The sequence below is a fragment of the Macrobrachium nipponense genome, chromosome 43, assembly GCF_015104395.2.
Source record: "Macrobrachium nipponense isolate FS-2020 chromosome 43, ASM1510439v2, whole genome shotgun sequence".
Lineage (NCBI taxonomy): Eukaryota > Metazoa > Arthropoda > Malacostraca > Decapoda > Palaemonidae > Macrobrachium > Macrobrachium nipponense.
In genome coordinates, this window is record NC_061104.1 from 11,216,894 (window position 1) to 11,231,986 (window position 15,093).

General features: G+C 35.3%; 1 protein-coding gene across 1 annotated transcript in view; it reads left to right on the forward strand.

Moving 5' to 3' along the window:
• The window catches only part of LOC135213523 (uncharacterized), a 33,563-nt gene extending 18,769 nt beyond the window's left edge, over positions 1-14,794 (forward strand). The window contains exons 5-6 of the mRNA XM_064247439.1: positions 9,169-9,314; positions 13,599-14,794. Of these exons, the coding sequence (XP_064103509.1) occupies positions 9,169-9,314; positions 13,599-13,817 (365 nt within the window). The 3' untranslated portion in view covers positions 13,818-14,794. The remainder of the gene's footprint in view (positions 1-9,168; positions 9,315-13,598) is intronic.
• The last annotated feature ends 299 nt before the right edge of the window (positions 14,795-15,093 follow it).

Consider the following 15,093-nt stretch of genomic DNA (forward strand, 5'->3'; position numbering starts at 1 on the left):
AAAAGACTTGCTTTCCAAGACTCGCCATGAATGTGTTCCTATGTTTGAAAATGTGGTGGCTAATAGTGATAAACTCTATCAGCAGTTTCAAGCATTCTTATAAGTGTCAAGAAAAGTCTGAACAGTCATTATTTTATGAATTCTCTAAAAATTGTTACTGTCATCAAACTTGCTTGAACATATGAAATACTCAGTTTCATAAATCTCTTATTAGTCTAAATTGAAGGAATGTTTCCATGTTGCATGATTCCATGATTTCGATGTATTGAGTAATGGCTGAATGGGGATATATTGAAATGCACATTATCATTTTATTATGGAAAGTTGTCAGGTGGGATTGCTTCTTCAGTAATGGAATTATTCAATACATATGCAAAATATATATATTTCTTGAGTTATGTTTTAATTACCAGGTAATTTACCGTATAATATAAGAGAGAGTTTTGAAAATCATTTGTATGTGTCAAAATGAGTCGGAATATACATAACATTTCATTTCATCCTTAGGTGCTGGCCTGAATTAAAGTTAGTATATAATATCCCATTTCCAGCCACCATCCTGGATTATCGACCCTAGCGGCCATTTACCCCAGTTTTGGATAAAGCACCTATTATTTTCTTTTAACCTTAACTTATATATTTTCAATATCTAAAGTCGAAATTAGAGGGACCTTGAAATGTAAACGGGCTTAATTACCATGGCCAGGAGTAACAGGGCTATTGACTTGAAATTCAAGCTTCCAAAGAATATGGTGTTTACTTGAAAGAAGTAACAGAAGGTAATAGGAAATACAGAAAGAAGAGATCCCACTTAAAATTATTCTTATTGACTCGTGAGTTTTTCGCAGTTTTATAATAAAGTAGTTTTTTCCATGTATGAATATAGGTGGTCTACAAACTGTATTTCTCGATTACCTATTTAGATTGCAAATGCGCCCGGGTTTATAACCGTTCCATTCTTGTTGAATAATTTGCTTTGCTTGATGGTTGTATTCAATTTCCCTTGAACTTCTGTAATGAAAGGGGAAAAAGGAGTGTCATACTCACTTTTCGGTAAAGGTGTTGAAAATAAAACGTCTGCTTAAGTGCGTCGTTAGAGAATCTAAGAAGTTGCTTCAGCCTCCACTGTAGTAACTTTTATTATACCAATATTGTATGAACTCTCAGAGCAGCTTTCTGGTTAGTGTGGGATTAACCAATCTTGCATGTCTAGGATTCTCTCTCTCTCTCTTCTCTTTATTTTAAACTGACCTAAGCAGAAAGCTCAAATGAGTTCCCATGCCCTAAATTAGTTCAGTGGCTCTGTAGTGCAAACTTCAGATTTCCAACTTGTAGAAAAACACAAGTTTAATCTAACCTTTCATAAAGCATCCATGGATGAAAGGAGTTAGTTTATTCAAATGTGGCCGGACGTCTCAATCTAAATAAAGGTAAAATCATGAAAGTGGAATGGGAAGGGTCATCTGAAGATTCCTTTTAAAACTAGGGATTCTTAATTTTTTTTAAAGAATTTGACCTTGGAGTCCGGATGGTGACATATTAGTTCAAAAGTTTCCATAAAAGTAAAAGATTTTTAACACATTAAGGGAAGTAAAGCTACAACGCCAAATTAACACGCTGTCTTCTTGTGGGTTTATTTACAATACAATTCTACCTGGTTATGACATAAAATGAACATGGTAAAGGACGTAAGAATTACTTGCAAAGAAATGAAATGCAAAAAAGTTACAAATACTTTAACATGCAAATCTGATTTTATCCTTTCACATTGAAAATCCAAGTGATGGGGCTCGCGATAGAGGAGGTAAATCTAGATTTCAAAAGTTACCGGCATATGTATGACATTTTATCTGGTCAGAATACGCGTAGCAGCACGGGTAATAATAAAATACGAAGGAGACTGATGTTCGCTACCAAAGTTTTAAGATATGACGATTGTTGAGTTTTCCAATGAACTAGGAGACTTAAGGGCAAACGTTGATCAAGTAATGAACTCGAAAAACGTCTAAGAAAACTATAAACTGAAAAATGAAAGGGATAAGCCGTATAAACGATTATAAGGCCCCTGTCGGCTAAGCAAGTTTGTAATTTTTTAATTTGTATGTCACGGGGAATTGAGTGCATGCGAATGGATGAATGACGGGCATTTTTCCAAATGAATCAGCTCGGGGTGGTGTTTCTCCTGCTCTATGCGAGAAACCCCCGGAGCCAGTCAGACCTTTATTTCCTCACTTCATTACCGTAACCGTGATCATCCACTACCCCCATCCTAGCCCTATCTCCCTACAGTTCCCCATTCCCTGAAAGAACCTCCATTATCTATCACCAACTCGTGGAAAAATTGCCTTAAACATGAAACCATTAGAAACTTTTCTAAGTGGGTAATTAGCTCATGCATATTGAGAAGGACGGAGGGTGCCGGGCTATGTTCATTCGGGACTGACTCTTCTCTCCCTTTCTTTCCGAAATTAAATATTTATTAAAGTGGAATATTTTTACTTCTAGTATATTGAACAAAGCTTTACTAAGTTCAGATGAAATTAAAAGGACTTCAGCAAGTGCTATGATTAAAAATTGCGTTTCGCAGTTTTTGAAGCTGGAGCCGCGAAGATTGAAATCAAGAGAATGTTTTACCTAGAGATAAATCGGCTTTCGCTTGAAATAAAGGAAATTCGCATGACGTTGTAGAATTAACCGTAATTCATGTATTATATAGTAGTCAGCGTGGTTTCAGAAAAACGCAATCGTAAGTCATAAAAACTAAAATACCTTTGAATACCGATATTGCCAGCCACCTCAGTGAATGTGTATATCCTTGTTCCACATCCATTTCAAAATCTTATGAACGTCCGTAGACCCTAAGCTTTTGTCAGGGTTTAGTATTCTTTCATATAAAAAGATCCCTTCTCCCTAAAAATATTAGAAACGTTTTCGGTAACCCAGCTGAGAAACTAAATAAAGCAAACCAATAGTATAAGTAACATTTTTGAGGAGATAATTGTTCTAACCTCTAAATTTCAACATTAGTCCGCTATCATTGAAAAGACGGGCACCGATGATTAGGCAATCGCAGTATGATTAACTTCAGAACTTTGCATGGCCAGAAAGTTAGAATTTGCCAAAGCGTCATTTGGGCATTTCGATCGAGGTAGTAGTTTCTGAAACTGTGTTTGTCTTGAAAACTTTCGTTTTCTAAGTGATTGCCGTTGTTCGGTGAAGTATTTACATAAGAAGCTATTGTGGATATATATTTTTACTTATAACGAATGGTCATGTGTTTGCCATCTTCTATGACAATTGACTTTTATTTGGCGCCCGTTTTACGGTAATTGCGGGCTAAAATGAGATGAAAGTAGCTTAGCCTGTGAATTATTAAAATATTCTTATTACACTAGATCCCTGAGATTTTGATAAGGTTACTTGGATAAGTAGAGTATTTTATTATGAACCGAAATATTTTGCTATTATAAGAATCGAGTAGCTTGTAAATGAGAAATTTTTGAAGTAAGAGAAAACTTAGACAATTAGACACTGTAAGAAAACTTACCGACAATTAGGTCTCTTATGCACGCATAGTGCTAGTTTTAAGTTATCGTGCTGTATATTTCCTGTTAGTTTTTTTTTTAATCGGCCATCAATTCCGGTTAGCATCATGTAAGTGAATACACATTTGTAATTATAGGACACGCTGTTTAAATGTACGTTTCATATCTTCGAGGAGAAATCATGCCCTTAATTCTTTATTTTCGAATGGAATTGTATCCTAGCCAACCCTCGTATTGCTTTTTGTATTTTAGCATTCTGCAGTAATTTTCCTGCATGTAGAATAGTTAAAAGCCTTAACAGCAACATGCAAGGTTTGGGCCAAAGTCTTTCTGTACTGTTCACTCGAACTGAACCTTATGAAGTCTGGAGTATAAAATAAGACACTTTTAATGGGGAGAGACAAGAACGCCATAGGACTGTATTTTGAAAAGGACAACATACGTAGAGGGTAAAATTAGTAGCGTTGAGAAATCAAGCTCCGATGTCTCATTAAAAATACATAAGCCATGCTGTTATATTCCCGAACATGTTCATGTAGATACAAAATGGATATGGTTTTCTGTTTAAGCATATAATTCGTCTTCCAACATGAGGCAGAAAGTATAATAGATTCTATGTGAGCAGTTGAAGAAACATTGTTCGTGGTGTTTTTGAACAGTTTAAATTTATCATTTATTGGTGTGTTATAGGTGAAAGATATAACATGAAATCTGATGGGCTGAAATAGTGGCAGAAATGTGACTCTCGAAAGTAGGCCTATCCTTAGAGGCGTTGAATAGCTGATAAATTGTGTAGGGTCGGAGGAACGTCTGATGTAAATTAAAGAGTGAAAATTAACCCCATCAATTATTCTCGGTAAATAATTAGGGGGGAAAAACTTTGAGTGGAGGACACTGGAAACTATAGAGAAGGGGAAGAAAGACGGAGACGATAATTGACTTTTGCTCCCTTAATGACGAACGCGAATGTGCGCAGCTCGAGTATCGGATGTTTCTCATATAACTGCAATCGATTTCGAAAAGTTTCATCTGCCCTCTTAGAGGCCGATAATTGTGCTGTGTTACATTAGTATAAATAGTGTAATATTTCGTAGTGTGTGTAAGTCATTTTTCTCATCAGTATGTATGAAGTTCATTGTATTATATAGCAACATGTTCTGGTAAGATTGCTGAATGGAATGATCGCTCCCGATGTTTAATTAGTCACTTTGCTCTTTTAGCATTTTTTCTTGTTCTCGCTGTAAGTGGTATTTAAATATTGAGAAGAGAAGGGAGACTTTGAGACGGTGGTAAGGGATTGTTGAGATTAGGGTGACACTGGTTAAAATCTTTCTCTTCCCTCCTCTAGTCAGTTACTGTGTATTAGGGGATATAGGAATCTCTATATTAGTTATATAATTTTTTTGATAAGTTTCACGAACGTATTTCGTGTATAGGAATGAGTTTTGAAGTTTTGGTTCAGATCGCTTTGAACAGTTTTTTTAAAACTTGTATAATAATTTTTTCTGGAATTTTGGTGATTGATATATTATTGTTGGTTAATATTTCTTCCAAAAGCATTTTTAATAAATTTTTAATGTTTTTCATTTATGTGACTCATGAAGGCACCAAATATAGGCCTACAAGAAACATTGCTTTATCTTTTGTCTGTGACTTTGTGTGTTTTCCATCAGAGCGAGCAAAGCAAGAAATGCATAGCTACAGGCCTATTGAATGGGATAGTGACGACGACCTTAGAAACGATGATGATACAAGCAGTCTCCTTTCTTGGTTTACTCACTGAAACTTAATGCCCTCCTGACCTTACCAGTTTTGCTTTTTAGTATTCTGCAGGTTTATTTTTTCCCACCCATTTTGCAAACTAACCCAATTTTGTCCTTTTCAGTGTGAATATTTTTGAGTTTGAGTTTTTACATTATCTAGGTGCAGTAAGCATGCCAGGAAATGGCCCTCTGGTATTTTTTTTTCCTTGTACAGTGTGTTGCAATACGACGCCCTTTTGCTTAATAAATAGCTCATAGTAGTGATATAGGAATGTAAATAGAACTATGGTAGTATTGGTAAACCTAGTGTTATGCCTGTTGAATTATAAACCTTGCATTGTAGAGATACCAGCCCGTACTTGGCGTAAAATTTGGTCAGTACTAATGTGCAGCCAGTTTTCAGAAACAAATCCATTAATTGGCCTCTTCAGTACTTTGTGATATGGTGGTTTGCTTTTACCAGGCAATAACCCCAGATATAAACTTGGTTTTATATCCTGATAATTTAAGAGATTTTATTGAGCCTCATGACGGATAGTGAAGAATGACATAATACTTCTAGCAAGTGATTTATGAAGGAAATTTTGACACATCCTCTTGCTTGAACATAACATGGAGTCTTGCCTGAATGCTACTGCTTTGAAACTTTTCCCACTAATATTATCAGTACTGAATTTATAATTCAGTGAGGTTATATTGAATACTATTTATGCTACTACCATAGACAAACTAGTGTGTCTTAGTAAACCTTGCTAAGTAAGTGGTTTAAACTATGTCACATGAGTCGTGGAGTTTGAGTAATGAACAAAATCTTTGTCCTCTGATTTATATGCAAGATCCAAAGTAGAACTAATGCCATCAGTTCTGCCATGGATGTAGATGAAATTTTATTGTGAATATGCCATTCTCTCATTTGTGCAGCTGCACACCCAATAGTTTTGTCAATATTGAACAAGTACATATAGTGCTGTGGTCACGTTCTACTTATTTGGCTCTGATTTTAATTAATTAATTTTCTTTATTATACATAATAAAAAAAGCACCTTGGTGGCGTGGTTGGTATGGAGTTGGCGCAGCACCTCGGTGGCTGCGAGTTCAATTTTCGGACATTTCACTGAGGGGTGAGATGTGTATTTCTGGTGATTAAGTTCACTCTCGACGTGGTTTGGAAGTCAAGCAAGGCCGTTAGTCCCATTGCTGAATAACCATTGGTTCCATGCAATGTAAAAACACCATACTAACAAACAAAACAAAAAACAAAAAAAAGCTTGAAGGGCAAGCTAGGGGCTAATAGTAGGATGATCTTTTCTTAGGGAATTATTTGTTTGGAAAATCAAATGAGTCATACTCACGGGGGTCTTGTTCAAGTTTAGTTTTATTCCCAAAGAATCGTGGGTGGAGGAGGCTTAAGAGTTGTGTGGTATAATAAATCCATTTAAGTTCCCGTCTTCTTTTCAAGGAGGGATACTTTTGTTACACTGAATTTTATGGGCAGTGCTAAAAAACATCTGAGCATGTTCTCAGTCTCCTGTTGTGATTGAAATTAATTTCTTTACTTTCTCCTTGATTTAACGAGTTTCTTACTTTTAAAAACTGTGGCAGACATCAAGGTGTTCTCAGTTCCCAGCTTAAACCAGACACGGCTATACTTTGTCATTTGTTTCAACTGGTTGATCAGGCATTAATTATGCCAAAAAAATTCTACAAAAAATGCAATGCATGTTGTTTGTAAGATTTTACCATTAGGATGAGCACGATAATTGTGTCCCAGAGATGCACGAAGCTGACTCATGGTTGTGTGTTGCTGGGAAAAATTTGTACACACATCTGCAAGGATGTTCCGGAAGGGACATATTTAATCTGGTCATATCGGATTATGTATGTGCAAATATCTTGAATTATGTGAATAGGTTTTTTCTTGTATTGACGGAGGGCACTGGAGGATCAACAGAGTGACTTTAAATTGTCAGACAGTCTGGTATGTTCACTGCATAGTGCCACGTTGACTACATTATAATGCTTTTCCCTAATAATGTGGTATTTTAATATGAATTTAAGCAGTTTCCGGAATTGTTTAAATGTCTGCAATATTCAAGTTTAGTAATTCCTCAGCTGGCAACTGAAAAATTAACATTTATAATGTATTGAGGAGAGTGGTTATTTTAAAAACTGCATTTTCTTATAGAATTGGTAACATTATCATTCTGGGTAATTATAATTATTTGGGACTTGCTTTTACATCCTTTGTAGCCCACAAATTTTTATAGGAACCACTTTGCTGCTTATGAAAAGTCCATATTGTCTCTAGAAATATATTGGCCTTTTACTGACATAACTATATCTTAGTCTGTATTTTAACTTTAAGCATTAATTTCCCTGAACTAAAGCATTAATTTATCTGAACTTTTAAACTTTGCCCTAATATCTTCAAGTAGTATTCATTATAACTTCTAATAATGGGTTTCATTTTTGGTTTGTTTGCCAGTTTCCTTAATTATGCTTATTAATTCCTTACAGAAATTTGTAATTGCAATACTGCATGCATATTAAAGTACCATACTGTATATATAAGATTTTTAGCAAGATGGAATGTCTCCATATTGCTTCAGCTCGCCCTAAGCTAATTTAATAATGTTACTGCAGATTTTTTGATGGTGGTAGCCCATATTACATTTCTATATGTAAATGAAACTTGGTGTGTACGGTGTGTAGGTTAATTTTAGAACTTTCCATGTGTACCTAGCTGCTAACACTAAACCTGTGGTGGTGTTACCTCACTAACATAATTATTTCTGTTGACTACCTAAACTGTATCACTAACCGAATGTAACATGAAAAATTATCAGTGGATCAGTACATTCGCTCCCGACAACGTCGCCAAGCTCAGCGTCGAAGGAGTTGTGATGATGATGATTCACCAAAGAGTGCACGACGCCATAGTTTAGGGGAAGTTATGGCGGCAGTAATATTTCGACAGGTAGCTTGTGTGTGTGTGTGTGTTTGTGTATGTGTCAGGTTTCTAAAATATTCCCATAGAGAACCCCAGCAAGAACTTGGCAAGGATTTTTTTAAAGCTTTCTATACTGATCCCTAATAATATGTAGCATTTTTCTTTATTTTGCAATGGTTGGTATGTGTTTTTTTCAGGCTAGTATTTGTCAAAAGCTTTTATGAAAATATTCCTTTAACCCTTTAGTAATACTACATTAAATATGTTTAATGAGAGCGAATATTGTTGTTTGCTGTGTTTGTATTTTATGTCTACTGTGGAAATTGTGCAGGTGGAGATGTAGCTGATCTTCATTTCAGTGAAAATGTTAAGATACCTATGTCATGAGTCTCATGTTGCTATCCATATTTTCAGGTTTTTACTTATTCAGTCTTTATTTATGCATGAGGTTTCATTGTTCCATTTTTTTTTATTTACTGATAAAGCATGTTGTTAATGGTGATGGACAGAATTTTTTTTACCAGTGGTAGTCATTTTCATCCTTGTGGTCTTGTAGATTTAAATGTGGTTATTTTATAACTGTATGGTAAGGGAAAAATTGCATTACACTTTATAAGCAGTTTTTGTGCTCATGGTTAATTGTCATTTGGTTTTTCTTTCAAATCTAAAATTGCTATACCTTTGAATTATTGTATTGTGCAGATTTCTTAAACAACTTTTAATTTAACAATTCAGAAAATTAATGGTCTGTGATGACAATAAAAGTATTTGTTAGCAAATTTTGCATTTTTCTCAAGGTTTTTCATAAATAATTTGCTCTTGTGAAACACTTTGCTTTTTAATTGATAGTACTGAATGGTTTAAAGGTCTCTGATATATGTAATATTATATAATATTCTTTACATTGCAGTAAAAGAGGCTGCTGGGTTCTTGCGTATTGGGTCTCTCAATGTTAAGGTTCGAAAGACCACCGAAGCATTCAACAACCTGCTTTCTAGAGATGTTGAAGCTAGGTTACACCGTACATGGGGATCTTCAGACTCTCTACCCGACGCAGTAAGTAAAATTCCATCCCCTTGACATAATTATTACCAAGTAGTAGTATTACCAGGGCTGCCTCTCACCCCTGATTAATGTGAAGGAATGAAAGAACTGCAGTAATGGTATCTAATTTTTAGTTACACCATAATCTTGTGATTTCTAATACAATCTCAAATGGGAAAATAGGGAATGTGAAAAAGGGGTACATTGCTGTTTGGTTGAACTATTGGAAGGATCTTGATCAACAGCAAATAAAGTAATTTTACTCCTTATATTTAAAAGGCAAATGCAATATTAGCGGCTTGGTGGAATGCTCAGTATGGTCTTGGCCTGCCACGAGTTTGATTCTCTAGCATTCCACTGAGGGGTCAGAGATGTGTGTTTCTGGTGATTGAAGTTCACTCTCGACATGGTTCGGAAGTCGCATAAAGCCATTGGTCCCGTTGCTGAATAACCACTGGTTCCATGCAACGTAAAAAACCTTACCAACCAACCAAGTGCATTATTTTGTACATAGTGTGTAATGACAAAGAATATTTCTGAGGATCAGGATGAAACGGAATTATTGGGGAAAACAGATAGGTAAATGCACTTATATGTCTGAGGTCAGTAATATCAAATGTTACGAGTTAAGAGTAGAGAAATTTCTGCACAATATTTACAGACCCAACAACAATAGGAGATCAGGCAATCTACCACTGCAAAAATTGAGGCAAGGATCATTCTCCAGATATGCTTATGTGTACATTGAAGCAAAGACTTGTCATGCTAGAATAGTCTATGATAAACATGTGCTTGCATCCAGTAGTCTCTTATATTTAAGGTTTGCACATTATTATTGCTATAATAAGGGCAGTCAAATTTTTAGCATTCCTTTCCAGATGCACCATAATTGTCTGAGAGTAAGGTTGTGATATTTACTGGGGTTGAACTCTGTTACACTTGGAAGATAGGGTGTTGTGCCAACTTGTGAGGAAAGTTTCTATTATTATGCTAACATAACTTGCGGCTCTTCAAGAATTCCAGAAGAGGTTTCATAAACCTACCAATCTCCGTAGGAAGGAGACTTAAGTAGTGTCACTGAACATAGCTTTCTGACAAGGCTTGCACTGCTCTTTAAAAGAAGACATGTGGTAGTGGAGGAAACTGGAAGTGAAACTGCCTCTTCCCTTGACGTTTTCATCAGAGTACAAAGTGTGCTTTGTGCCTAGAAGTTGTAATCAAAAGCATAGGGAGTTAACCTGCATTAGGCCCGACAATAATCAACCATTAATAATGATAGGGAAGTAAGGGTTAATCATCTAGCACTCCAATAGTTGGCTTGTTACACGTTAACTGGAACCCATCTGAAACTGCAGCGAGTAGGCAATGTACACCTTTCACGATCGGACCTCCAGGTTAGGCTGCTGATTTAGTTCTTCATAGCTTGAGGAGGGATTCAAAATTGTGAAGGCAAAACCAACTGTTTTGATCAGAAGCAGTACTACAATAATAAAACCTAAAACTAGGACCAGTGGGATTTGCAGGTAACACTGATGACTGTCCACAATGCCAGTACTATTTAAGTGTGTGTCTGTGCGCAGATAAAAGCAAGGTTCTTTACTGCAACTGGTAGGTCTACTCATTTCAAATGTAGAACCTGGTGTTTGTCTGCACACACTTTTGTAGTACTAGCATCATTGACAGTCAGCAATGTTAACTGTAAATCCCACTGGTCCTAGTTTTAAGATTTATTGGTCAATATGACTTAATGGAATCTGGATCCTGAGCACTACTATTTCATACAATACCATTCAGGGCTGGGAGGCAGTCTGTCTAAAGGACCAGCTTCTGAAACTTTCCCTCATTTCCATTCATGTGTTCACTTTATTTTAGAAACAATGCAATATGAACTAAAAAAGTTAAAACCGTGTAATCAAACACTGACAAAAATGTCTCTGCTTCTACTCAAACGAGCTTGTAAGCATTTCCTTCATGATCCTCATGATGTTGATTTGCCTTTTTTTTTTTCTAATAGGCCTTTTGCTTGCAACCTTCTTTCCTACTGTTTTCCCTACATTAAGGGATCAGTTGCCTGATGCATCTTCTCCACTGCCTTCTATCATAGACGTCATCGTCCACCAAACCTCTCTCTCCATATCTTCCATCACTTTCTCGTGCCACCTAATGTTCGTCTCCTTCTCGATCTTCCTCTTATAACAGGTTCTTTCCAAGCCCTCTTCACTCCCTCCTCATCATCTATCCTTAACACCTCTGGAATCTTTACTGAGCCTGTTCTTATTTTCTTAAGCAGCAATATTCCCATAATCCACCTCAACATCCTGTTCCCTGAAGTTACTCCCTCTTTTCTTCTGAAGCTCAGGATTCTGATTCATACATTAACACTGCTCTTATCACAGTGCTATAAATCCTGACTTACAGCTTGACTGGCATTTTTATCACATAGTACTCCAGCTCCATCTCTCCACTTCCCCTGTTCTATAATAAAAGCCTCTTCTTTCTTCTATTACTATTCTATCTCGTATCTTCTGTAATTCTCCCCAAAACCACCTCTGTTTTATTCACATTTACCTTTAAGCCACCCCTCTCTAAAGACTCCCATCACTCTCCAACCCTTCTCTATAGATTCTTATCTTCAGCAGTAATCATCAGATCATGGCGTACAAAAACTCCCATAGCACTTCATTCCTGATCTCTTCACTCAACAAATCCATGACCAGCATAAACAACAATGCGCTTAATGCTGACTCCTGGTGTAATCTAACACTGACTTCAATGTTTTCTGCTTCCCTAACTGCTGTTATTACTTTTGCGCTCTTTTCTGGCACTTTCATCTTCCTCAAACACCAAACATCACTTCTCTTGGAATTTAAAACATCACTTCTTTTGGAATTTTATCATATGGTTTCTCTAGGTTCTTTTGGAATTCAGTCATATGATTTCTCTAGGTCTTAAGATTTTTTGCTTTTAGTCCTTCCTCCTAAATAGTGTGGGTCAAGTTTTGTGTCCTAGTTTCTATGGCTGGCATTAAGGGCAACCCTTGTCCCTTACAGCAGATCTCCCCTCTTCTTTAACCTTGTTAATTATTTTTTACCGTAAAATTGTAATTTTTTTTTCTTTTGTACCACCATAGTTGTTGTTAAGTTTTTTTCTTTTGTACCACCATAGTTGTTGTTTTAGTTCAGTCTTCCTCTGCTGAACATGAAAAATGATAAGGGTTTCACATGTCGGCAGAATTTTTCTGGCTGTAATAGCTGGTACTTATACACTACACCGCCTTTAGCCTTTCTCCTCGTAAATGTCTTGCCTTGTCTTCATTAGCTACTAGAACAGATCCTGCCACAAAGCCTGTTATGGTTTCCCTTGTACAGTTCTGCTTGGATTATTGATTACAGTGGAAATTGCTTTATGATCAACCTTCTCTTGTTAACTAGCTTTTTCTGGTTACTTGGATAAAAGTCTTGTAGTGTCTTGATTGGTTGCTGCCACAATGCATACTTTAAAGTCCATCTGTGTATGGTCACTGGAATAGTTTCACCTGGTGTTGGTCACTCATGAATGCTTGCTACTTTGTGAAATTGACTCTTCTGATTTTGGCCTGGGTTGACGACAGATATTCATATAGTGTTGCAGTACCTGTAACAAGAACACGCAAATTATAAAGTCTATGTACATACTAACATTATTGCAAATGGATAAAACAATACCAAGCTCACAACATAAAGCAGTGCTTGATAAAGGAAATCTCCAAATGGATAATAATAATCATCAACATTGGTCCATAATTTTAATCAACAAAATTAAACCCTTTGAGATGTTTTGGTCCCAGAATTTGTGTAAGCAAATCACACTTCATAGACATGGGGAATTTTTATTACTTTACTGGTTATGGTGCTTTTTTTGAAGGTTGATACTAGGAGTACTTTGTACTTCCTACTACATGGAGTTTATATACACATAGTTAATTTTGGTAATTTCTTAAATCTTCAAATTAGTTTATATAGTTAATTTTGGTAATTTCTTTAATCTTAAAATTAGCCCAAAAAAATTTTATGCAAGTCATTTGGGATCTTGACAATGAAAGAAACAAACTCAATATATTTTAGACAATTTAGCAAAATTAAATATTTAGAATAGTTTTACTTTGTAAAACTGTGAATATATAATTTTGAATAAAATGCTCCAAACACAAGAATGTTTTGGTGTACCCCTATTGTGTGTGTATGTGACTTATTTCATAGTAACAATATATGATCTTATTTATGGCATCCTTATCTACTTATGTCAAATTTGTTTCAGGATAAAGAATCCAAGTCTATGCCACCACCCAAGTTTGGTCCAATTAAGAAACGAAAAACCAAGAAAGATAGAGATTTTGTTGCCCCTCGTCCAGTATCTGCATATTCTGCACTAGCACCCACTGAACCCATTTCTCCAACTTCAGGGTCTGGGATGCCTCCTGTTAATGCAGACTCTGATTCTGATTCAGCCTATGGGTTTGGTTCAGAATGGCACTAAACCTGGAGCTTTCAATTAATAAACAAGGAAAACTCTGTTTAAAGTTATTATGGTAACATGCAAGATGTAATAAAAATTGTTTTTACTAACAACTTTAGCTATGCCAAGTTGCATGAATGTTGCAAATAAGTAGCATTTCACTTTGACTTCACATTACTTGCTTTATATTGAGGCCTGCCAAATATAAATAAATATTTGTACAAGGAAAATCCTAATGAGAAGAAAGCCTTATATACGATGAATGAAAGAAACGTCATAATGAGCAAGATTCATGATTAGGCTTGTAAAGTTTTTTTTTACACACTTGTCTTGCAGATAAATAATGTTTTTTGAAATTTAGTTATTTAATACTTTAATAAAACGAAGGTACTGAGCAAAATTGTTGTTACCTTGTTGCTTATTAACATGGCATTCCTTACTGGTTGTGTCATTTATTCTTGTGTAATGTTAAAACTGGTCACAGATCTGAACTCAAATACTCTCATTTAAAAGTACTATTGGCACAAATTTTTTTAACTCATTTATTGTTTAGGTACAACTCATTTTCAACAGTATTTCAAGGTTTATGTACTTAAGTTTTTATATGTAGAAAGCTCTCTTGTTAGTACAGTATACTAGTTTATTTTTAATGGGAAACAGACGTAATGTTACACTACAAACCAATCCATATGAAATACCTATATTATATGGCTCAAATGAACCAAAGGGTCTTAGCATTTAATTTGCATGATGCACCAAATTTATTATGTTTAAAAATTATATACTATATAAATATTTGTAATGTATTTAATATTGTTATTGAACTGCACATATTTTTCTGTAATGTAAATGTGTTTAGTTTTCCTTATTGATGCCAATTAACTTTTTGTTACTGTGTACTACTCCTAATAGATACTCTAGTGGTAAACTATAAAAGCACCTTTACAAATTTTTTTAAAGAGATTAATATTTTTTGTGGAAGAAATAAAAGTTATTTGTTCAAGAAAAATTGTTTTATACCACCTTAATTAAATAAATATATATATCTATATATATATATATATATATAGATATATATAATGTCTATAACTAGACTAATTAGATTTGCTTAGGAAATACAAGAAAATAAATCTATCATGGTTTTACACTACGGCAGCAAAGGGGTGGTCAATCTATGAGAGCAGAAATACTAAAGACATGAGCCAACTATTGAAGAACAACTTAGGTTAAGAGGAAAGGAAGGGAATGCCCGAGCCTCCAGGTATTACTGGAAATCTTGTAAGTTGAATCATTTTTA